A 25,406-nucleotide genomic window follows, 5' to 3' on the forward strand; every position below is an offset into this window, starting at 1 on the left:
TTGATCATGTCGCGAGATGGCAGGATGCCAAAACCTTGTACGGTGACAACCCACCCAACACAAAGTCCAGGCTGAAGACTAGAAACGTCCCTCAGACCCTATCTTGGTGCTGCTGAAGCATTGAATTGCCCTTGACCTGCTTGTTATTGTCCTGTACCGTGAAAACACTGTCTATATCAGCCCTCAGTATCACAGTCGCGTCGGGACTCACTATCCGCAGCAGTTGTAGACAATGCGTGCTTGCTTATTATGTGCATGACTCAAACAGAGCCTCTACCAATCCTTTCGTACATCGGGGCCTGTCCCTCCTCTCGACGAAGCAATGCCCTCCATATCCGCCGGGCGGACCGTCTGTCCGGACCTCACCCAAGATGCTCCCCCCTTCGATCAAACGCGAGCCTCAGGCCCGCGGCGCAAAGATAATTCCAACATGATGCCGAACGCCTGAAAACCGTAATGTCTTTTGATGCCATACGCTGCTCTCCTCCCTGTATCATATCACTACAACGCGATCGCTCCCCGTCGATTCTCCCGGATGTGGAGCATGCCCTGGATGCCGCAGAAGATGAAGAATCCCTGTGTTGAGTCCCAGAGTCAGTAAATGATCGATGATGCGTCTTGTTTTATGCAGTGGATGCCGGGACGCGACGTACAATGTAGACAAGAACAGCAACGAAGAGGGTGCCAGCGACGGCGCCGCCGTTCTCAGGGTCCTCCTTTCCTCCGACGAGTTCGGGGTGGTTCTTGGCGAAAAGAATGCTCAGGATACCGAGGATGACGATACCGAAGACGGAGATGACGGTGCTGCAGTGGTCAAACAGTTAGCCGTCGCGATCCTATGTCCAGGGCGCAGGCTGTCCGAAGGGACACACGTACCATTGCCATGCGGCGCCAGCACCAACGACGGGCTTCATGATTGCAGTGTGTTGCTGAGAAATTTCCTCCTCGGTTCGATGTCGATGGGCACGATGCGAGCTTGTCGTGAGCCTTGATGTGCCGGGCGTGATGCGTTACGTTGTCGATGATGAGGCCGATGCGGTCGTCGGTGCTGTTGCTCCTGGCTCGCGAGGCTCCACCTTGGCCGCGGTGACGTCCAATGATCTTGCCTGATTTCCCAGGCGTCCCGGACCAGCATCAGCCACGGATCGAGCTCCAGCCACATATCGGGACGGGGCTGGTTTCCTCCGCTAGATGGACCCACCCTTGCCGTATCAATCATCGTGAACCCGCCCGGATCTCTGCCCTGCATTTCAATCCGAATTCCATACTGCTTTGCATGTTCCAGGGCTCGGCGCCGGATAGATCCTCATCGCGGGAATCGATCAAACCAGCGAATCTCGCAGAAGTCTTGTCACCGCTGATCTTTCTGTTTTGGCGCGATTCTGCTCATCAAATACTTCCGGCAAGTGGTCTCAGTTGCTGCGGAGCTTCCCAGGCCTTCGACCTTCGACCTTCGTTTTGTCCGCGAGCCCGCCGTGCTGCCCGGGTCCGCGGGTCGGCCGAAGGTTGCGAGGCTCTCTAACAATGGCGCCATCTCAGGCGAAGCCCGGACGCGTCTGATGGCTGCATCACAGAAGAGACCCTTCGGCGCACGCATCTTCCATTGACCAATGGTTTCGACTACGTCGGCACCAAGGCCTGAAACGCTCCTCTTCACGGAGCCGAAGCCAATACGAGCCGGAGTAGCACGTTGCTGCCAGTCTTTGGAGGCTCATGTCCACGGATCAGAAATCTACGGTGGGCAACTACACGACACGTTCAGCGCTCCAAACTCGGGCCCGCAGAGCTATCCGAGCTGGAACGGCCGTCCCTCACCTGACGCCAGCGAACGGTGCCGATCCGGGTGCTGGCGCGTCTTTTTAGCGGCCCCAACGGCTGCGCGAATGACATGTTCGAAAGACGGTTCGTCGAAAGGAAAGAAGATCGAATGCCAAGGCGCGACCGTCCAGTGCTGGCAGGCTCGACAGCATTGACAGCAGCGCTTCGTAGGGCGAGCGCGTTGCTCTTCTGGGATAAGCCTGCCAGACGGCAGCGTCGTCCAAGTGTTCGTCGCTCGGGCATATCGAAACTGCGATCTGACCCAAAAGGGTCGCTGACATGTCTAACGGTGCACAAAAACAGACTTGGAGATCAGTCATACGTTTTTCCCTTGAAACGACTGGCACTCTGCAAAGTCCTCTGCCCACGGAGCTTGCATCTCGAACTCTGCACACGAGCTGCCCAAACGGGAAAGTGACCACTGCGACCCCAGAACGAGCCGCACAACTCGTTCGTTGCGACGGTAGGACGACGTTCTGACGGCGGTGATGGCATACTGTCCCCGAGCACTCACCAGATGATGGCCATCACTCGTGCGTGATGAAAGCCGCCATGCTCACGTTCAGACTTGGGATGAAGGATTCGCCCCGAGGAGATTGGGCATTTCGAGAACACATCTAGTCGAGATTTGACCTCTCCTATTCGCGCAACCGAGAGGTCCAACAGGAGTTGGTTGGAACTTGTGTGTTTGCCAGAGTGTTTGCCAACAGGGGAGAATGCTCTGAAACTGAAACATTGCCAGGAGTTGCCCATCTGCAACCACTCTGCCGATCCTCCGTTGGTTGGCACCATTCAATTTTTCTGACCGCAGCTGCCTATGAAGAAAGCCATGTTGGGGGCGAAAGTGTAACTGCATGTTACAAGTGATGACAGAAGCCCAGGCGTCAGGGGTGGGAGCCCTATCAACCGAAGAGAACAGTTGGAGGTGATCTGGAAAAGGTGCCCAGCTGGTCAGCGCTAGCAACGCTGCCAATCGGTTCGGAATGACAGTCTCTGGTTGCCAACCAACCAGCCAACGGCGCGCGGCAGGGGGCCACAGGTTGGGTGAGCCATCGACAATTAGGATGCGACATGCGATATTGGGAAACATTGGCAAGGTGCCACACGTGCCTGCGAATCCGGAGAAACAAAACGAGGGCAGTGCCGTCTTTGTGGGTGACACTGGCACAACGTCAGCTAAAAATGGCTGGATATTAAAGGCGTGTTTGTTGTCGGGGTTCAGCCATAACGGCTGTTTTGGGTTTGCTGTAGGCGGACTGACGAGCAGGTCATGAGAGTCCATGACGACAAGGACGGGGCGGGAGATGACAGCAGTTCCACGCCGTCTACCGACGAACCTCAATCTCGTGTGTGTCCTGGTCCTCCTTGCCGTCTTAGATGAGATGTCAGCAAACTTGGGAACAACAGCACCCAGCATGAAGAGTAGAGCCGACGACAGTCCGGATATCACCGGCGAGAGTTCCGTTGAACGACTCAAGCGCAGACGCCGACTACAAGGGAACGCCCTGAAACAGAAAAGGGAAGTGCTAAAAGAAAAGAAGGCTTTCTTTGGTGAGGGGATCGGAAAAGCGGCGAACGTCTGTGTCCCAGCGTCAACCATGGACCAGATTTACCGCAACCCATCGTCCGTACCACCGCTTCTTCGCTGCTGCCGTGAGTGGCCGGGTTCATGGGTCCCGAGTGCCCCTGTAAGCTGCAAGGAGCCAGATGAATACGGGACCTTGCAGAAAGACGTTGTCATTCAAAACGCGCCATAGGGGGGATTGGTGTGCTGAGAAGATGACAAGACGGACCCGAGCGAGCGAGCGAGGCGATGTGCTCGGATGCGTTGGGCCGTTGGTCCTCTTCCAACAGTTTGTTCACCATGTTTTCGTCAGGACACTCGTGGGTGTTCTTGGGGGCCCTTTTGCTCGTGGCCCTAGGGTCTGGGGGCGGTTGGCCCGGCCGTGAACCAGCTGGGCACTAGGGTAACCCGGCAGGCCAGGTGCACGCAGAGGGGCGCTGTCAACTCTGCCCAAAGTAAAGTAAGTCAGGGGGGGTCACCTCAGGGCGCAAGCGGACGGCGGCCCCTAGGGTAACTAAGGTAAGGTAGCGAGGCCCCGGGATCCCACGGCGGCTCCACTCGTACTCTAATCTCGACTCCCATTCCACGGGTTCCTCGTTGGGCGTCCAACTCACAATCACCACCAACCAACCAGCGCCCTCTATCCATCACACGCCAATGCGGTCACGGCGCCTAAGCGACCAAGCCGACGTTCCTGCCGTTGCCTTTTCTTCCGAAGCTGACGTCGACGAACGGGACCTGCGAATCGAGGAAACCTCTGGCAAAGAAGAGGAGAGGCTGGAGGACCACTCACTCCGCATGCGGTCATCATCTGGAGAGGTTGGCAGTCAGTCACCACTGCAGCCGGTCTGGGCTGTTTGTTTGGTCTACCTTCTTTTTTGACACCCAGCACTGCTGCATGCCGCGGCATCCTGGCGTCTGTCCTGTGTCCCCTCTTGGGCGATTGACTCGCCAGCCTTGTTCTCTTTGGCGGCTATCTGCATGCTCTGGGGCTCTGTGGCTCTGGGGGCGCGCATCGCATCTCGTCTGCAGTGCCTGCTGCTGCGTGCTGACTCTAAACCCTCCGAGACCTCCCCCATGGATGTTGGCATGTTTCTATGATGCCCACTAGCTTATTTCGATTGGCAGGGACAGGGACAGGTTTCTGCGTAGCGCGGTGCTAAGCCAGGTACGAGAAACAGAGTCAGACACTACCAGCCGTCTATTTGTTTTTGTCAAAGGCACCAACCGACATTCTACGGATACTGGGGTCTGGTCTAGTGACTGAGGACCAACGAATAACCCTGTCCCGGTTACTTGGCCCGTTCCCTTTGGTAAAAGATCTCCAACACAAGTGTGTGTGTGTGTGTGTGCTTCCGCTGCGTCTGCCAGATTTAGTTGCGTGTCTGGCAGATTTCGGCGTCTTCTGTGCGTTTCTTCCCCTGGCCGTTGCATCTGGACAGCCCATGGCCCCCGAGGTTGGTCTCTTGGCCTTACCGCAGCAGCAGCATGCAGGTCGACACAGAACCGATTTATCCGTTCCCTTCATTGGGCGTCGAGGCCGTGAGTGCGCCGTGCCGCAGTAACCTTGCACTTACACCTGCGCCAACGCCAACGGCAGACTCCCCGCCCCCCTTCGAACCTTTCCTTTGCGTCCCCTCCCCTGCCGACCCTTTCTGCCTTCCCTCCCCTCCATCATCTCTTCTCCCGTCGCACAGGATGCACACAAGGGCAACCCCTGGAGGCCAGCCAAGATACGTACCATCGCGAGAGACAGTGCTTCCTCGCCTGGATGCGCCGACGGCTAGGTGCCGTCCACTTCGCCCTAGGCCCCAGTCGTACACACGATGGATCATGGCATCCGATGTTGTTCTGGCTGCTTCTCTGGCTCCCGTTCCCTTCTTTGATTAGACCTGAGGTGGTGCAGGACAGGCTAGGGTGTCTCTCGACCCTGCCTTTGACATACATATGTGCCAAGGGAGCCTGGGGATATTACACCTTTTGCCAATCCCATCCTCATCACATCTCGCCGTGTGGGCCATATAAGAGTCGCCGCTCAACATCTCGTGCAGATCCCTCTATTAGAGTTCTGTCTTCAACCTCCGCTCTTTCCACACTTTCGACTACTCACTTCCGTTTTCGTCAAGACGTGCCAGCGGTCCCTGCTTCTTAAGAACCACTCAGCCCCTCCTGTTCTGCTCTTTGCTCTCGGTGCTCACCTCACAAGCCCGCCCTTGATCAACACCCATTTTGCATTCCAACCGCATCAGTCTGTTTATCACCACTCAAAGACATCACGAGGTCAAAATGCGCGCTCAGTCTATCGTCTCCGTCATTGCAGCCGCGGCTGTTGGCCACGTTGCCGCTCAAACCACAGGCGTATGCTCTGCGTTCCCCTTATGACGCACCGATACTGACTTTGCCCACAGGAACTTGGTGATGCCACTGTCGTCAGCAACCCCGCTGGTTATGTTTACGAGGCTGTGCTCCCTGAGCAGCCGTTTTTCAAGGGCTCGTTGGAGGGCAACGTGAAGGGCTCGATCGTCGCCATGTCGGCCCCCGATGGAAAGGGCGTCCAGTTCAAGGTCAACTTCTCCAACCTTCCCAAGGAGGGCGGTCCCTTCCGTGAGTGCTTGTTCTCCATCTCGTCACGTCAAGTCACTAACATGTCCAGCCTACCACATCCACGTCGATCCCGTCCCCGCGGACGGCAACTGCACCAAGACCCTGGCTCACCAGGATCCCTTCATCCGCGGCGAGGCCACGCCCTGCGACACCAGCAAGCCCGAGACGTGCCAGACGGGAGACTTGAGCGGCAAGCACGGCGCCGTTGGCGTTGACGGCTACGAAAAGACCTACGTCGACCCGTACCTCTCCATCGTTGAGGGTCCCGGCTCCTTCTTCGGCAACCGCAGCTTCGTCTTCCACTTCGCCAACAAGACCCGCATCAGCTGTGCCAACTTCAAGCTCATCTCCAAGCCGGACAGCGGCAGCACCCCCAGCAACTGCACCTCCTCCGCCGCCGGAACCGGTGTGATGCCGACTCCCACCGCGCAGCCCAGCAACACGGCCACCACGGTCCCATTCCCCGGCGCTGCCTCGGCCAGCGGAGTTTCTGTCTCGCTGATCGCCGCGGCCTTCGCTGCCGTCATGTTCGCGCTTTAAAGAGGTGGATGAGCGTTTGAATTCCCGCCGGCTTTGAAATTCATCGTTGTTCACGGCTAGACGGCGTACATGCTTTTCGGGTATCACAGACACCAGAGCGGATGTCTTTCGGTTCTACACTTTTCTTCTTCACCATTAATGAGCAAGGCCTGATCCAGCGCGGAGTATGGCACAGCACTTTCACACTTCTGTACATACATCCCTTTGGTCGGAGTTTAGATGATACCAGGACTAGATAGGTAGTCCATTGAAAAGCCGATTTTCCAGTCATTAACACAGTTTTGAGTGTCCAACCACAGCGACTAGTGTGAACTCTACCGTCTCAACACGCTTACTCGCGAAAGCGAGTTACGTACTGCGTATGCGGTATGTATGCGTGCACGTCGCTCGGATAAGGTCCCCGCGATAAGCACGGCGCAGCACAGACATGGATCTCTTGTCAGTGGCTGCCGTTCGATCGCAATGTGTCAAGCCAAGGCGTCGGTATCTCCCACTCTATGATGGTGTGCTGCCCTCGTCGTCGATTGCGCGCACACGTGCGGGCGGCGACTCACGCATAGGGCGCGCTGGTGAGCATGAAGGACGACTCGGACAGGTCAAAGTAAGATGCGGCTGCTATCCCAGCCATCTGGGCACATCATCCGCTCGATTACTGAAGGCCCCGGTTGGCCGACTGGACGGGATGCACCACGTCAACAGGGACAGTGCCTGGTTTGTGCGCGCTTTTTCTCGTCTTGGGGGGCAGAGATGACAAGTGGTTGATGAAACGAGAGAGGGGACGATTAGGGCGTTCGGAGGAATCTTGCTTGCCTTCTCTCTGGTGGTGACGTCGTCGGGCGGGGAGGGGCCCCGAGGTAAGACGTCTGCTTTGGGCTGCACAGGCGTGGTTATGAAAGTGATTTTCTTACGGTTGCGAGCTTTTGGCATAGGGTCGCGCGAGGAATGTGGGGGGATGGTTTCTCTGTTGGATATGCAGTCTTGTCTGCCCTCTGCGTCCCCTATGCAGGAGGAAGCAAGTGTGGGACGACATTTCCATCGACAGATGCCAGCGCCGCTGCGCTGGAATCAGCCTAGGCCGGGGGGCCAGCAGTTCACTGGGGAAGGGGAGACGGGTCGTCTGTATGCTTACTCGCGGGTTGTGTGTCTTGTGTCAAATGTTTCCGTTCGATGCTTTGACCGCTGAGTTGGTTTCATGTGAATGCCGATATTGGATGATATTTCCGGTTGTATTGCGGGATAATCGCCGGAGATGTGGGGCCGTGTGCGGCGCAACGGTTGCCGGTGGTGCGGGTCAGCGTGATCATCATCCGCATGTTGGATACGCGCAGTTGAATGTAACGAATGCGATTGGAACGGTCACCGAACCCTCGGATTATGGATTCCACTGGCAGAAGCGAATTTCCTGTAATTTCCGCCCACACACCGTCTCCCTCTGACTTGTACTCACACCGGGCAGAGACCACCGCTCGCTCCGTGTGCCCCACCCCCTCCGACGGAAAATCCAAAAATCACCGTTCGGACGCTCTGCCCACCAGCCCAGATTAGCCTTTCAGAGTCCAAATGCCGGCGAACTGACACGCACGAGGAGAACTTCTACGCTGGGCGCCGATTGCTTGGGTCAGGTCGCGCCCGCCCTGGTCTCGACGGTTATTCGCCGCATCCAGCAGTTTGGGTTCCCGGCGACGAATACACACCCGACCCCTTCCTTGCCAGCCCGGCAATCTTGGGCCGAACTGTGTGAGCCGCGCCTTCGTGTGTATTTTGATTACTCCTGGGAGACTGAGGTCGTCTTCCCAGTAGGTTTCCGGCCTGGGGTCAGGGCAGGGCGGACAGGAGAGTTTTGGTTGATCTTCACCGCATGCGCTGGTTTTTGACCTCCGGCTGGTCAGGCACCGAAGCGCTACTTACTTGAAGGGCCAGCTCCCTGCTTTTTGAATCGCTGTATTCCTGACTGTTGAGTTTCCAGAGTCATGAGTTTTTGGTTACCCGTCTCGCACACAACTCAAGCATCGATGTATACTGACCCAGCACAACTCCTTTCCCTTCTCACGGTTCATCTCATCACTGGCATTATGATTAAGTCTGCAGTCTGAGACTGTAGATCGTCTAGCCGGCGAGGCTGACCTTCGCCGGGACTCTCTCCACTTCTGTCAACCAAGCCGTCACGAACTCATGTCTTGGCTTTCAGGACGTTTGACCATCGAAATTCTATCGTTTAACTTGCAGCAGTCGCCCCATGAGTGTTCGCCGCCTACCAGACGTTCTAGACTGTTGCGTCTCCGTGGGCAGCTCCAACGTCTCGAAGCCCCTGAACGGAAGTCTATAAGGTAAGTGCGCCAAATCACAGTGACGATCTAACAAAGTCGACGCCGATGCAGAGTGGGACTAACATCAATTATTGCAGTCACCTGGATCGGTTTGACAGGTCTTTCAGACTGGAATTTAGCATCACCCTCGGGGCTTTCCGACAATGCGGCCGAGATATGATGGGGGGCGATGCTTACTCTGTGCAGAGACAACCACTCGGCCGGTCATTTAGCAGAATGCCTTGACTTCACATGGAAGAAGGCTTCTCTGGACCTGAGTTGATGCCAAAGGAGTCACGCCCCGTCACATTTTATTGGCGCTACTGACTTGCAGTGGGCGCACAAGACGTTTTGCTAAGAGCACATATTCAATGCTATGTCGGGTGTTCGTAGGTGTAGTGACTAGATGGAGAGGGCGGTCTGTAGACGACCATTCTGTGCACATCCACATCAAATTTCTTTTCTAACAACCAAGATCTTCGGTATGCTAATCCAGCCTCAAGGGTGACCTTCATCAAGGTTCATGGGATGGCGGTTCCTCAGCTTCGGATATCACTTGAGATCTTTACATACGCTGTGGGACAAACGTGCCCCAGATGAGCAAACCCTTCGTCATAGCAAGGCGAACGCTCGAAGCGCGGCTTTTGGACAAGGAGGCCTCCGGACTCGGATGCCTATAAGTCACGCACACCGTACGGGTAGAAACGGGCCGTTGCACGCCAGCCAGCCGCCCATCTGTAACTGTCGTTTCTCTATGTACTTTGATGGCGCTCGGCCTCATTCTCAATGCCAAGGGCGGCACGCGTGTTTTTTCATGCGGTGCCAGCGACGTATGTACCCTCAACGGAGTGTGAGGGATCGTTCTTAAGCGCCCACAGGCTCTTCTTGGATGGGAGTTTCCTGAGCGAAGCAACGGCCGTGGCGTCTTTCCTGACGTACCATGGCAGGTGAAGCGTTTCCGTTTCGTATTCTGGTTCTGTTCACGGTATCATCACGGTCCGTATTCCCAGTGTGGCTAAGTGTGGTCAGGGCGGAGTTGACGATGAGCTATAGTATGGCTTCGTGCACTCCCTCCGCTGCATTGTTTCCATCATACTCGTCTAGTGCCAACGGAATTCGGAATGTAGAGGGGAGAACAATCTTTGTGCTCCTAACATCACGGAAAATGCTTCCCGTCCCTCTCAAGATTGACATCAGCACTCGCTGTAATGCTACGCCGAAGATGAATGTGATGTTCTCACTGAACCATGGTTCTGACTCTGCGGTTCACAGGAAACCCCACATCGCTCATGCCGCGTTCTCATCCAGACGTGTCTTTCCTGATCTAGATCTCGGCGAGTCGTATGACGATCAGATATGATAATCGCAGTTTGCTCGTCTTGTTAGCTGTCGTTGGTTCTTCAGTTGGCGGAAGACCCTATACTGCCTCTTCAGCAGAAGCTCAAGAAAGACATCTCAGAGTCTTTGAGAAGAACATGGCGCGCTTGTCTCCATTGCTACATTCATCGGGTTCTGTACATCTGAGTGCTAGAATTCGTGCTTGTGTCTTGATCTAACACATCGCAGGACTTGGGCATCATGCATCTTCTCCATGACTGTTCAGGGTGACAAAAGTCGTGTCAAGCGGCATGAATCTCCTGCCACTGACCCTTAGGTCCTCCTGTTCCCATCTTTCCTGTCTTCTTCATGCAGTGCCAATGCGTGTTGGTATCACGCAACAGTACATCTCGGGTTCAGGGGAAATTGATACCGGGTAGTTGAGCCATTATACCAGAAAGGAAGGCCTTCACTGGCCCTGAAGCGTCTATTGCCGTGTGAGTGCCGCTATGCTTGCAACTATTGGCGGAGAAACATAGAAGACGATGCTACCATGGTTCTAGAGCAACGGCGAAGACTGCTGCTTCCGATGCTATGTAGCTTGAACCCACTGAGGCACGGGAGACGTTCAAAGACGCCCTCTCGTGTGTTGCCTGACTGCAAACACAAAGTCGAAGAGTCCATTCTTGCTCTTGGTGCCAAATCTCATTCGTGATCCTAAGTTGCGATGGTCCTGCTGGCAGAACCGTGGGTGGCATCTGACATTCACTGTATCTGACACAGCGAACGAGGGACGGCGTTCACTCTCGGGCGCTTCCGAGAGCCACCCGAGGATTGCGAACCCAAGGCAGGTGTTTACTTGGATCCTGCCTGTCATTATGCGCCCTCTTTGCCTCGTGGAGATCGCAGCACCTTGCCGTAGTGTCTGTTCATGCCTGCTCTTCCCGCGCCTGCCGTGCCGTCTGAACCCTGTCACGAGTGGTAAAGGGAAGTGCGAGCCGATGTCTTCCTCCTTGCCTGCTGCACGATGAACTGCAGTCAAGCGCATTCGATATCTGAGCAAGGCAAATACGATACGGGTGCTTAGGGAGAACGACTGGCATAGCGAGCCTGTGATGGGGACGGCCACGAGGTGAATGACAGCAGAGCAAGCCGTCCCGAAGAATACTGAGCAAAGACTACTAGCCACTCCAAGACCCTGAGGCACGCACTTGACTCAACTCCCTCAAAACGTGCAGTACGTTCCAAAAATCCAAGACATTGGGTATGCAATCGCCGCTAAAGGTCGCAGCGCCAACGAACTGCTAGTCGTCTCAACGTCGACTGCATCACGACTGCATCAAAGACCCAGTCCAACCCCGCCCTTCAAAGTCCCAATACACCGAGGAACTCACCGCATAACCATCACATTGCAAGGCTTCCTGCAATGCGGCATTGACTGGCCTGGTTCGAACTGCCCAGTATGGCCTTGGACGTCGACAACCCCGTCAACGGTGGAGCCCTGCCGCAGTTGACTCGTCTCTGACCTCATTCTAACTTTGTCGTCTAGACTCAAGGGGTGGATGCCCTCGTCTGTCAGACTGACAGCGACTGCAGACTTCCGACCGCTGCCAAGGATTGCTTAATCAACACGGAGGATCCGGCCCACCTACACACCTCCGGTCTTCATCTGAACCGGGCCGCAGCCCGAATTTGCCAGATATTGACCAACGCATCCCCAATAAGTAGTCCACAGACACAGCAGTGTCCGCTAAGGGGATAGGAAGGCCAATGAGCGGTGGGGTGAAGCCCTTGACTGACGTCGACGTCGGTCAGATCCAGTGACCGCACACCCCCAGGTTGTGTAGCAGGTCATCCGGAACGACGCCAGCTTTCGTGCCGGACCGGGGGCCTTTGAAGGCGCCTCTTCTGCGGACGGGTTCCTTGCATGAAGGAAAAAGGATATCCGACGGCCTGGGGATTGGAAGACAAAAGCCCGCGGGTCCACTGCCGAATCTCCCAGGGCGGTCCCGACCTGCAACAGGAAGTTCGGAGCTCGAGGGCCTGAGACCGCAAGGAGGCAACTGCCTTAAAGCGCAAGGGCTGGGTTTCCATGGAGGGGTTTGGTGGCGTCTGGCCCGTGGATGGATACCGTCGACTGTCCTGATCCGTGCAGCCAGATCGACAGCGGCATCCATCGTCTGAATTTGATTGGGATGCCGCATCACGACGATCTTCTCTGTGCGCAGTCATTCCCGTACGACCGTGTAACTGATCGTTCATCGGCAAGTGAGTGTGCAGTGCGCAGCGGCGCAGACGAGGGCAGCTGCTGTCATTCATGCTCCAGGATCACGACCAACGAACGGCCCGGACCAGTTCGGTCAAATTCAGCCAGGATGAGAGACAAAACTCGCGCCCACAGGCAGGATATCCTTGTTCGGCAATGCTCGAACACGTCTGGGCTGTCTGGTTCTGGAAGTTGGGGCTCAGCGTTCTCGCCAACACCCATCCGTCGGTTATCTGTCCGGCTGGTTTCTGACAGGTCCTTTCCTGTAAGTCACGCCAACGTCGAGTCCAGGTGCTGCACGGCGAAAAGCAACCAGATGGCTCAGGTCGAAGCTTGCACGCATGAGCGACGGGTGTTCCTTTGTGTATCGGGAGTGGATTCAATCATGGGGATAAGAAATATAGCATCATGCCAAGTCCATGTTGCTTCTTGTCAGACCTCGGGAACCTCGGTTGTCTGATGTGTCTGAGTTCCGAAGACGATGGGATGATTCAGATCTTGTTTGATCGACAACGACTTCATGGGACGACAACACCACGCAGACTCGCGGCGGCTCTGCCAGCAACATCGACCAGGACAACAACTAAAAATGCGGGGTTTGTGGAACTGTCCGGCGGCTTTGGACGGTCGTATCTTAGCGCTATCATCGGCTACAGAGGGCATCCCCGTTGCACATCATGCCAGATCGACTCCTGCAAGCCGAGGAGGACACGACACGACGCGGCGCAGGCAGGTACGTGGTGGCGCACCATGGTCGATAATTCTCTCGTCGTCAGATCCAGTTCGTCCCAACTCTCAGATGATGCCACGGCGTCCAGAGCGCTGCGTTCTTTGGATGACTTTCAGGTCGCTGCTGGGGTCGCATGACTTGGCCCTGTTCCTTTAGACGAGCAGCCCGGACCAGGCTGTATCTCACCGCTGTGGATGTGGATAGAGCAAGCATCAACTCTGTATCAAAAAGGCCCAAGCGGTATCGCGGGGCTGGGTGAAGGTGCGAGCCGATGGTGCAATCAACACGTTGTTGCGCCTCTGCAGAAGCGCTCTTCCAAAGGGCTCTTACGAAAAGTGCACATACTCTTAATCGGGATGCTCTAACAATAAAGATAGAGTTGTGTTGGCAGACGCCGGCAACGTTGGCTCCATCCTACCATCTGCGCATCTGCGCATCTGCGCATCCCATCCCGCAAGGTGCGGCACTTTTTGCAGCGTTGCATGATCGGATGATCTTGCCAACGCTTCGAGTCGAAGCAAGGACCAGGCACTTCAAGCAGTTACCATGTAGCTGGAAACTGCTCGGCATCCGTGTCGCGGCCCGCTAGGCCTGCAACCGTTGACTGCAACGAGGAAGACGAAGTTGATGCATGCATGACAGAAAGCGAGATGAAAGGGTCACTCAAAGCACCAGTCACGAGGCCAAAGCAAAAGGGCATCCGACAGGCGGCCGTCGACCCCAAAGTCCAGGCCTTCAAATCTGCCAACGCTCTTGGTGCTCTTACCCCTGAACCAGCGTCCAGACACTTTTTTTTTTTCCCGGGCGGTTCAGAGGGCGGGGGTCCACGGACTTCCATGCCTTCGACTTCTTGGGGCCACGAACGTGGTGAGGTTGCAACCCGCCGTCGGTAGCCCATCTTTGCTGGACTGGGCATGGGCTAGACGGATTCCTAGGAATTAGAGACGATACTGAGGGCACATATAGGCCCAAGGCAAGGCGAGTATGCCATCAGACTTTCCAGAAAGAATCATACGCATCTGGCAAAACTGGCGCTGGCACTGGCGTAGAGTCCGTGGTCGAAGTTTATTTTGCAGGCTTCTCATTCAACAGATCCACAGCAGTCAGAAGAGACTTCTTTTCGAAACCAACATCTCCTATCAGGCCCACCTCACCAAAGTACACCTCGGAAGCAAGCCGACGGTCAAGACAGCTTCTTCTTTACGCCACAATATCTCTGCAGAAAATAGACACTGTGGCAATGATTAACGTCTGCTATGCGCAACGACAGTCTCAGGGCCGTTGCTTTTCGTCCCATGTCAGTGCTTGGACATGCAAGCCAGGATCCGCAAGACTGACAGGTTACAGCAGGGATGAATGCAAAGGTGGTGCGGCGCGACCCTCAACGGCCGCCCATCATTGACCCGACTCGGGAGTCGAGAGAAGACATCACGAGTTGAGACTGCGAGAGCCGCCCAGCAGAAAAGATGCCAACGGCTGCAGCGCCAGTGAGATGAAGAGAGACGGCCACGTCCCCGCCCTGTCACCTGGTGGTTGCATACGTCTCATTCAAAATGGGTATCCACCAATATCGACCTTGCTGAGGTGAATGAGCGGGTGCTCTCTGAGCCTGGATTATCTGCAGCGCAGTGTGCAGTGTCATTTCGCCCTCCGCTCTGTTGTCTGGAGTTGGCCACCCCTCCACCCAACCCTGTCTGCCCAGACCTACCACACCCACCCTTCCACACTTCCTGGCCCCCCGTCGTGATGGGACAGGGGTTTGAGGAAAGGGCCGCTCTCAGGCAAGTTGACGGCGTGTAGCCCCGTGCTTTCCTAGCACACTCCAAGAGCTCGCAAGATGAGCATGGGGTGTAAGATGGGGTGAGATGGAAATGTGACAACGACGAGCCAATCGTCACGCCGGCCGCCTTAGATGAGACGATGGATACCCAGCGCCTGTTATTCGACGCTCGCGGTGCCTACCTACGAATGCCTACCTTGCCTAGGGTTGGGTTCACCGGCTGGCTCGCCTTGAGAGGCGTGCGTGCTTCCTGATGTGCAACACAGACGACGGATCGTGCAAGGGGTTCAAGAACGATCGAAGAATGGGTTCTGGTCCCAACGCTTCCGTCATACCTGGCGCTTATCAGGTCGACGTATTGCCCAGACAGAAAATCCGGAGCGGAAGGGGTCGCCAGAGAAGGCCTGGGAGAGAAGACCGCACGCTGTTCCGAGCGAGCGCTTCTCAGCATGCGGTTTCAGGCTCTTTGCGGGGGACCGAGAAGGTCGTCTATCCGGATTTTGCCTTTCCTCTTTTACCTCATTTCCAGGATCACCACAACAAGATCTGGTACCTGCAGTAGCAGCAGTCTCTTTCACTTTCGTCTGATTGCTTCTCTCTCCCCTCCTTCCCCCACCTCCCTCCTCTTCTTCCCCTTGTCACTCGCTGCCGTGCTGTCTTTTGGATCGACTACTCTGGCTGAGACCTCACCTCTCTGCTCTCTTCGTCTCTCTCACATTTCGGGACGCAAGACCAAGCCGGGCAACATTCGATTCCTACGTGGACTGTAGCAGCAGCAGCAGGTTAGTCTGGTACTGGTTCTCAGGAATCATATCCGGTCGCCTTCGACGAGCCTTGCAACCTTTACCACCCCTTTGAAAATCTTACTTCGGCATCCTCCAATGACCGAAGGACTGCTACGAGCCCCTCGCCACCTCTTGAAATCTATGCGATTCTTCCTATAAACGAGACTCTCTCCCCAACAACTGCCACCCCAGCTCAGCACAAAGCAGCAACCCAGGTGCGTGTACTTCAGCTTGCCCGGCTAGGGTTTATACACGTCATATCGTCGAATTGAGCTTTACCTCCTTACTTCGCAACGCCAACGATCCGACACAACGAAAGAGAAGCGGTAAAAGGTTGAGCGAATAAAACGGCCTCTGTCTGTTTTCTGAGACACAGCTGCCCAGCCCCCACGCCCAGTTGTCGACAAGCGGCCAGGCCATCATTCAATCAGTACGCCGTTGCTTAGCGCGGACACATTCGACTAATAAGCTGAGACTGCCATCTGGTGGCGCTGGAAGGATACAGCCGTCTGCCGCGGTCCATTCGGCTTCGAACACAACTCCTCCAGCTGCGTGCTGTTACTTAGGCACTCCCTGGATGCAGCTGGGAGCCAAGGTATGGGAATTGCCGTCACTACTCAGCCCTTCTGCAGTAGCCCTATTGCCTATCGTCTCAATGAGGCTCCTGGGCTTTTCACCCTCTTCCGTCATCCTAGTCTCCGTCATCCTAGCCTCCGGGCTCCGCTGGCCGGAGTCTCTCATTTTCCTTCTTGCCGCGTTGAGGTGAACAGAATCCTGACCAAGACCTCTCAGGCTTCAGAGGTCCAGAAAGAGTTGAAATCTGGGTGGCAGGGGTGATTTCAGAGTCCAGGGCCGGGCCCATGATCATCGGACTCGGAAGGTATTTGTTGACTACCACATCAAGAACACGCGAAGAGATCCCTGACACCTCTGGCGTTGACGGCCAGGCCGATAGATCAGGTACATCTCTCTCTCGTCACCACGCCGATTACGCACCCAAAAACTTGGATGCCCAAGTAACGTCGGTCGGTACCTTTGTGGTCCAGACAGGTTCCATGTTCCGAGAGGCAAAAAAATAAATCAGTTGTTGGCTAGGATCAGCAGCAAGAACGGGTACGTGCCTTTTCATCATTCTTCTTCTCCCCTGCTTGGTGCTCGCCTCGCATCTCTCTGCCCAGGTGCTCTCGCTCTTTTCTCTTTTTGGGGTTGATGTCAGTCAACCTCTCGACGCCGTATACCGGACCGAAGACGCTCTTAGGGTTGTATCAAAAAAATCTCATTGTACCTTTTACCTCGCAGCTGGCATCTTCCGGGCCCCTTGCTCGACCACCTCGCCCTACGCACCTCACGTTACTCCCACCACGTACACAACCGCCTCGTGTATAAGACTTCGAGCCCAACGACTCGAATACACACACACACAACTGCCGCATCTGCTGCATCTGTCTGCAGGAAACGTCGAGATACCCTGGCAGCCCTCGCCCTCCTTCTGGGGCCCCTTCTTTCGCTTTCTGAGCTTGGGTTGCAATCAGCCCACGGCAAGAGAAATAAGTTGGGGAGCCGACCCAATTTTGACGCCGGTCACCTCACAGAAAAACTTCCAACTTTGGTACACCATCCTGCCAGTGCCGCACTCGCAGCCAGGCTCGACCCTTTCACCCATCTCGATTGGCCCGTTGCCATCTTCGCTTCTTGCCCCCGTCCCGTGTCCGCATTGGCCCTGCGCCCGCGTTATTGCACGAGGAGGCGCTTGCCGGCCGCGAAGCTTGCTTTCCCTTTTCCGACGTCCATTTGTTGATGCTTCCCCATCAATACCCTGTTGTGGAGGGAACAGACATCTCGCCTGTCACTTTGTACTCTCAGGGGTTACCATAACAACGTCGTCTTGATCGTCTGTTGCAAGTCTCAACCGCTGCCGACATCGTCAAAGGAGGAGACTGCATCTTTGCTTCTCGGGATTCCGTCCTGGCTCTTCTGTCTCTACCGTCGTCTGAAGTTGCATCATCACCGCATGGCATAGCAACCCCGCGGACCCTGACCTCGACACAAGACTGCTAAAGGACCATCGGCTTCGTGGCATCCTTGGACGTGAGCGGCAGATGGTCTCCATCATGTCCTACCAGTATCCTCCTCTACCAAACACTCCCGAGGTGGACATGTCTCACCCCGGGTACGCGCCCGGCTACAGCGCGCCGGCTCCGGGTCCTCCGATGATGGTCCCGAGATCCCACGATCAATCAATCAAGGAGCGCGAGGAATCCTTCCCACAGGCGAGTCTGAAGTTGAAACGTTCGAGGACTAAGCCTAATGTCAGACCGCGGCAGGCCAACATCCCCGACCCAAGCCAGGCTGCGTTGGCGAACGACAAGAAGAGAAACAAGCTAGGTTATCATCGAACCTCGGTAGCTTGTGGTAAGTGCTTGCCTCTGGCCGTTCCGGTCCTCGCCGGACGGTGGCAGACCCGAAGAGAGACGCGCTGACACTGCTCGGCAAGGACACTGTCGTCGACGGAAGATCCGTTGCATCCCCTCGCCTTCCGACACCCTGGGCAGATGTATCAACTGCATCAGACTGAAAAAGGAGTGTAGCTTCTATCCCGTAGACCAGCCACCGGCACCGCAGTCGACAGAGGCGCGGCCAAAGGCGCCATCCCGAGCTTCGACAGGGCCCAAGGTCACGTCTGCGTCTTCGTCCCCGGCCATGGCTCCTGGCCAGTCGCCGGACATGTCCCAATACCAGCAGTATCAGCACGTGGCGATGCCTCCGGCAAACATGGCCCCGCCTGCAATGAGACCGGCGGGCGTCGAAGGGGGTAAGCTGATGCGCTTGATTGAAAGCCGAGGAGTTGCTAACAGCACAATAGTGCCTTCTGGCGCGTCCTCGTCCTCTCGGTCGTTTGACTTTCAGGGTCAGCAAATGGCAAATTGGATGCCGCATGACGCGGCTTCCGGCGCTGCAAAGCCTTCTAACCTGAACGAGACGTGGACGTCGTACCCGCAGGAGTCTCCAATCACGCCGTCCTTTTCGCCGTACACTCCTCAAGGACCTGGCCCTGCCGGTTGGGGGGCAGCCATCAACACCGATCCTAACATTCGCGAAGAGATGAACTGGGCCTCTTTTGTACCGGCCGGCTCGGTGCCGTTCCCCGGTCAAGCCCAGATGCCGAACCAGTACGCCGCCATGCCTCAAGGCCGCTCCTTTGGAAGGAAATCATCGACCATGTCGATGGACATGTACTCAACCCCGCTTGCCACCTCGGTGGCCGGTTTTGACCCGCAAGGCGCATCTCTCTCCGCCGGCGCAGTGCCACCCGCGGGTTATGGATCTTGGGAGCAACCGTATACCTACACCAAGTCGAACGATGGAGGATATGAATGGAGCTACGACGACAGCCGCGAGCAGTAAGCTCCGACTTGACGACAGTATTTCGTCGAATGAAGTCAGTTCTCGCCTCAGAAGACTGCCAAACGATTACCAGACTCTACAAGTCAGCTATATAACAACAGAAGCGGAGGAAAACAGGAACTTTCAACAGCATTTGCATTTAACGGACCATTTTTGAAATTCAAAAGATACCCGCAACCGCTTTGAAAGCGGCATCATGCAGCCCGGCGCAGTAACGGAAGCAGCATTTGAGCGACTTCGATTCTTTCATTGGGAGGAAAAGGAGAGAGAGCAAGGATTCAAAAAAGGGACTGGGGAGCTTTTACCCAAATTCAGCAAGGCGAGGACGTTTTTGAACGAAAGGATGGTAGGGGATTTTGAGAAACGACGCGGCCTTGCGACACAACCCCTGAAGGAGGAAGTGCATTTTGTCTGGTTCAGAGGCCCAAGCTTGACGAGGCCTGCAAGACGGGGGTCACACGAGACGCCAAGTGATGGATCCTCGGAGCAATCGACGGCGCGAACCAGAGAATCGTCATGTCTGCTTCTGGTCGGCTCGATGACAAACAGCTTACACGCAGAGAGGATGGGGCGCCGCCTGCCGTTGCTGTTGCTGTCGTTGCCGCCCATGGCTTTCCGCGGTCTCGCTGGACAGGTTGATGCGCTTCTGCCATCAGAAACCACGAGCAGAAGAGCAAGGGACGTCAAATTTGGGTGTGTGAGCAAAGGCGCGGAGGCGGAGTGGGTGGGGCCGCAAGGGAGGATGGTGCCGGAAACCCGGTCCACGGACGGAGCGCCGCTTCAGTGTTCCCACGACGGCGCATAGCCCGTGGCAGGGTCAAAATCCTCCTGGCCTCGACGATAAGCATTGGTGAGTGCATCCTCAGCGCTGTTGTTAGGGTGAGGTGTAGTTGGATGGATGGAAGGACTGGCGGGGAAAAAGTTGAAAAAGGGGGCAGCAGCATTTAGGGGGTGCACACGCATTGCGGACGGTTCTGACGACGGCTTCATGTTCGATTCTTTATTTTTTGTGCCTTCTTCGTTTTCTTCGATTCGTATTCTCTCCTTCACAACTTTGCCCCCACACTCGTTTTCTTTTTCCTCCCATTCTCCGTCACACCCCTTTACGATTATGTAGATTTGACGCTTCTGATTGATGAGCCCTTTACAACCCCGCATCACTTCCCCCAGGCATGTGTAGTTACTTCATCTCGTTTCTCCATGAATAGACCATCTTCTCGAGGTTGTCGTCTTCCGCGATGGACGGCTCTTTGTATTGGTGTACCGCTGAAAGTAACCTATGTGATTCGGCGTCCTCTATGACGCCAGTAAATGCCCTGGCTACTCTGAAGTGGTCATGTACTATATCAAACCCTACGACGTCCAGCATTGAGTCTTGGAAAGCCCAGTATCATTGCCTTGGGTTGTATGTGAACGGCGTTTGTCTCAAATACAGCCGTGGAATGATCATATGGGACGCATCAAGATGCTGCGTGGCGCTGACTTTGAGACGGCTCAGTAGCAGGTAACCTTCTCCAGCTGCCTCCTTGATTGCCGTCTCGGTGAACCAGCTGCTGACGCTACTTTCAACCTAGCCCGGATCCCGAAAGACTTGGCTCGGTTAATGGTGGCCCGGCCCTGTCTGGCGTTTCGAGGCACGAACCGCTGCCGATGACGACGCTGCCGATGACGACGCTGCCGATGACGACGCTGCCGTGCTTAGTTGCCCCGGGTCCCGCCATCTCAACTCGATGAGGCCCCGTCCTAGTCTCCATGGTGACGAGCACCGACTCCCTCCAACGTCCTCCGCACTGCCTTTGCATTCCCTATGCTCTCCCATCCCATACCAAAACAAACTCACTGCACCAGCTGCCACGTGAGGACCAACAGCGTCACGTACGCCGCCAGACTGAGCACGGTGAGCAGGGCGACGCTGTTGCCCGAGGTGCGGAACTTGCGGACGACGGAGACGGAGCCGTCGGCGTCCTCCTTGGGCGAGGTGAAGAACTGGCGGTTGCCCTCGTGGCGGCGGTAGATTGCGACGAGCATGACGGCGGCGCCGTAGACGGCGAAGAGGGCGCCGATGGCGTAGAACTCGGACGTGAAGATCTTGAGGATGATGAGGGCGAAGGAGAACTGCGAGAGGGCGGTGCGCATGTAGGCGCCCTCAAAGGTCCGCTGGGCGGCGCGGATCTCGACGAGTCTGGGGGCGGTTAGACAGCTGCTGGGAGACGGTGATGACGGAGGCTTACTCTTCGGCGGTCAAGATGACCGAACGCGCCCTGTGAAGGCGCAGATGAAGATGGTCTTGAGGGTTTGGCTGTGGCGTGTAAGCGACGAGGACGAATGCTCACCACTTGGGTGGATTTCGAACGATGCGAACCTGGAACATGTTGATTTGGACGAGAGACGTTCAGAGAGCAATCAAGCTGTAGTGCTTTTGCAATCCGATCAATCCGACGCACAGAGATCGTCTTCAAAAAGGTGAAGGCTACGATGAGGGAAGGCAGGTATGAACATCCCCAGAGTCGACGATCACCAACGGCGGGTTTAGAGTTTCCTGGCAGGTGATCTCGGCCGCTGCTTGGCTCGCCGATGGTGTCGGGGATGCATCAGGTGCGGCTGATTAGATAAGGCAACAGCCGTGCAGCAGCCAATGGCCGATGCTCATGTGGAACAGCAGGGAGTTACGCCTGTTACCGACCTAGAGGTATTCATCGCAGAGTCTGTGCCATTGCGTGCATGGCATGGCATGGCATGGCGTCGTGCATTCGTCTGCTGTCGCAAGTGCTATCTGGCTTGCTCCCGCCCCAGGCCCGCATCGCGTAGCTCACTCAGCTCGGGGGTCTCTGGTGGACTCTGACAGACGCAAAGATCTTGGCAATCCAACGCCGCAGCGCTTCATTGGCGCTGCCGGCTGAGGACTGCTAAATCCATCCGCGGGTAGTGCACCGGTCCGGTCAGCGAGAGGTAATTCGTCAAGAGGACAATCAGGTAGCCCATTTGGCTTTCAACCTCGAGCAATGTGACGCAGTCAGGGTAGGTGAATGTCTCTGTCCACTGGTGCCAACAGACCCTTTGGTTCAGCTGGCAGTCGCCGGGGCTCGTTGCATCGGCGATCTCGAGTGGTTTCCTCTCCTCTCCTCTCCTCGTAGCTGTTTGCCAGTGTCGGTGCATCTTGACGACATCTGCCGGAATGCAATGCCCACGATGGCCGGGCCTGTGCCGCAGCGGCACACCGCAAATCGGGACGTCGGGGTCGGTGTGGCGCTGCGCAGCCTCGATGGTGCTTCTGTGCCGTGGTCGGCGAGGTGCACCGCCCAGTCTTCCTTGTCCTTGACAAACTGCGTGGAGTGGTCGCCCAGGGTTCCCGACGTCGATAAAATACACCGAGTGCCATCACCGCACCGCAGCTTTCGGCTATGCTCAATGGTGCCAGACCCCACAGATAGATATCCGTCCCTGGCGTCCGATGCGGCGCAACGTTTGCCATGTTTCGTGGATGCGAGAGCGATGACATGACCACGAAAGCGACGCGAAGAAACGCTTTGCTAGTAACGGTTCTTCCAGCGCTGCTGCGACAGTCAACGTGCCGCACCTGTCAGCCACAGCTCCGCGGGGATGCCATCCCGGAGCAGGGGCCGGACAATGACATCAATCGGCTGCAGGTCTGACTGACGATCGCCAGGAGGTTCTCGAGGCCAAACATTGCGACGTCCAAGGAAGAAAGGGACGGGTCGAATGTGAATCAGCCGGATATGGAAGTGTGCCTCTCGGTGAGCACAGGCTGACCGGAGCACGACCTGGAAGATTGAGCAGCAAGCAGCAAGCAGCAAACCAAGCATCAAGCATCAAGCATCAAGTTCCCGAGGGTCGAGGGATGCGGCAGTGGCTGCTTTCTGTAACGTGCTGCGTGGGCGACCAAGGGCGCGTCTGTGTCTGTCTGCCCTGGGGCTGAGGAGAACGCCCAGCGGGTGCATCAGAGAACGCCTCGCTCGTCGAGGAAAAGTGGAAGAAGTGCAGCTAGACCCTAAGGTACTCTGTGGTAGCATGGAGGTTAGGTAGTCGGATACCTCGGTTCACAGCGAAGGAGCGGTGGGCAGCGGAGGTCCCTTCCAATCTGGCGTTAGTAGCCCGCCCGGCCCCCATTCCGCCCTACGGCCAAGTGTGCCTGTGGCTGCTGCTACTTGCTGGGTACATAGTGGCTGCGTCCTCCACTCACAGCGGTCCCTTGATGTAGGGGACCCACCGTGCGGGGCGTCGCGCTGCGAGAGGTCCCGCGGAACGAACAAGACTGGGACTAAAATGCGAAGGGTAAGGGAAAGCGAGAAGACGGGAAAGAGGGGGAAGCTTTTCGGGGGTCCAGCGAAGAAACACGCAGCAGCGCCAAATAAGGTACGGGGCCACTGTAGGTAAGGTAGGGTTAAGTTACCACACGCAGTAGGTGTGCAGGTGGTGCTCCCTCGTAAGGTACCTTGTCTTGTGCCGGGTGGTTCGCATTTGCTTGCATTCCACTGGGCGGATGCCTTGCAGCAAGGCAGCCAGAGGAACCCCTCAGCATCGACGTATGGTCCTTTCTAGTGTAAGATGCTCCGGCTGGCCACTGGCTATCAGATGCTTTCCGTCAGATGTCTCTCAACTCTGCTCTCTTAGCATTTGCTACCTGTGAGAAAGCACATGCCTCCTCGCGGCGGTTGAGGTTTCGGCTGAACGACTGGTCTGAACCCTCGACTGGTCGTCCAAGACGATGGCCGTAGATGGTGTAGACAGCCCGAACAAGCCAGGAACCTTATGGGACCTGGACCTGGACTGGACCTGACTACGTACGGCCTGCTGCCCCCTCTTCAACTGTAACCGCATCTCGTCGAGCAGAGGGCGGCGTTGTGGCGGCGCATTACCGCCTCGGTGGGCTGCGCATCCCGACCAGGATGTTGCCGCCCACACACGACACGAAATCCGACCGAGACAACTCGATGTGGGATGGGATGGGATGGGAGCTCTACCACGCACCACCAAGGTATGCAGTAGCTAGCTGGACCTGAACACAGACAGCAGCACGGCCAGAGAGACAAGACAACCCAGAGACAAGCAGGTGATGGCACTAGACTAGGCAGACTGGACAGCAGCCCTAGACATAGACAGGCCCCGTCCCGTCCATCTCCATGTCTCTGTTGTCCAACGGCAAGGTACCAAGGTAGATACTTGCTACTGCCATACTGGTGACGTTGGTTTGGCCTGCAGCAGAGGTACGCTTGACTTGCTGTGCTGTTCTATGCGGTACAGGAAATAAGCCGTCTACCTTAACTTTACCAACCTACTACGATGCTTTACACTTGGCTTCCGCTCCCTTGGATCAGCTACCTGCGCACCCGTACCTCGGGCAGGTACCTCCCAAGTCCCGCGTCCCGCGTCCCACCCCCAACCTTCCAACCACAACAGCACTCGTCTCTTTCGTCCCATCGTCCATCACTTGGGCATCTTCCTCTCTCACTCTCCCACCACCCTCCTCCCCTCCTCCAGATCTGTCTGTCCCCAAGGCTTGTCGACTCTGCCACAATCAGTCCGATGCCACGACCTTAGGCTCTCTCCCACGCGCCTCGCCTCGTTTGCCAGTCTCTGCATGAAGTCATCGAGTCTCGTCCAGCCTCTACCGCGCCCCTGACACTGGATTTCGAGCCTCTTTAAGCACACGGATCGCGGATAATCAGTCGCATATCCCACTCCCGTCATCCCGCTCCGCGCTCCCTGCTGTACGTTCGAACCCCCGCCAAAACCACCATCCTCCGGTCCACCAGTCTCCATTTAGGACGTCTCCCTTTTTGCGACCACCAACATCAAAAGAGCGTGAGCGCATCGCCAGAAGCCGCAATTACGCTTGCACCAGCACACGCTGTTGGCACTGCTGATCGTTAGGCCCATTCCGACCCTTGCTGCTTGTCCCCGGTTCTTGGTGCGGCGGCGCGCGCAAAAGACATCAGCCAGCAGAATAAGCGCTGGTCAAAAGACGCCGCCAACCCACCTCTCTCTGGACCACCCTGCCGCCGCCCCTCCACCACGGAACACATTTCTTGTGGCTTTCTCCCCCAGCCTGCCGAGGGCCAGACGTTTCTCTCCCAGAAACAACATCTTTCTCCAGCGCAGCCTTGATTTCGTCGGATTAACAGTACATCTATTTGCCTCAAAAGTTGGCTTCACCGTTTGACGAGGCCCGCACGACGCTGCCTCACTGTGCTTGCCAACACTCGCTTCGGCCTGCCGTGTGTCGTGTTGCTCCTACAGCTACTACTCTACGCAAGAACATGACATAGTATT

At 56.3% G+C, this 25,406-nt stretch overlaps 4 protein-coding genes across 4 annotated transcripts; 2 read left to right on the forward strand and 2 right to left on the reverse strand.

Annotated features, from left to right (window-relative positions):
• Positions 1–501: 501 nt before the first annotated feature.
• Positions 502–914, reverse strand: GCG54_00004151 (uncharacterized protein; the record flags this gene model as incomplete). Its single annotated transcript, XM_045404205.1, has 3 exons — positions 502–576; positions 654–804; positions 877–914. The coding sequence occupies 3 exons, from the start codon at positions 912–914 to the stop codon at positions 502–504; spliced, it is 264 nt and encodes an 87-aa protein (XP_045264040.1).
• A 4,754-nt stretch (positions 915–5,668) lies between these two features.
• GCG54_00004152 (Cell surface superoxide dismutase 6) lies at positions 5,669–6,526 on the forward strand (the record flags this gene model as incomplete). Its single annotated transcript, XM_045404206.1, has 3 exons — positions 5,669–5,740; positions 5,791–5,986; positions 6,036–6,526. The coding sequence occupies 3 exons, from the start codon at positions 5,669–5,671 to the stop codon at positions 6,524–6,526; spliced, it is 759 nt and encodes a 252-aa protein (XP_045264041.1).
• An 11,283-nt stretch (positions 6,527–17,809) lies between these two features.
• On the forward strand, positions 17,810–19,115 carry GCG54_00004153 (uncharacterized protein; the record flags this gene model as incomplete). The annotated part of the gene is made up of 2 exons (XM_045404207.1): positions 17,810–18,122; positions 18,205–19,115. 2 exons carry the CDS (start codon positions 17,810–17,812, stop codon positions 19,113–19,115), a joined length of 1,224 nt encoding a protein of 407 aa, XP_045264042.1.
• A 1,836-nt stretch (positions 19,116–20,951) lies between these two features.
• GCG54_00004154 (uncharacterized protein) lies at positions 20,952–21,486 on the reverse strand (the record flags this gene model as incomplete). The annotated part of the gene is made up of 3 exons (XM_045404208.1): positions 20,952–21,297; positions 21,347–21,414; positions 21,478–21,486. 3 exons carry the CDS (start codon positions 21,484–21,486, stop codon positions 20,952–20,954), a joined length of 423 nt encoding a protein of 140 aa, XP_045264043.1.
• Positions 21,487–25,406: the final 3,920 nt, after the last annotated feature.

Source organism: Colletotrichum gloeosporioides (assembly GCF_011800055.1).
Source record: "Colletotrichum gloeosporioides strain Lc1 chromosome Unknown consensus_48, whole genome shotgun sequence".
NCBI classification, from domain to species: domain Eukaryota; kingdom Fungi; phylum Ascomycota; class Sordariomycetes; order Glomerellales; family Glomerellaceae; genus Colletotrichum; species Colletotrichum gloeosporioides.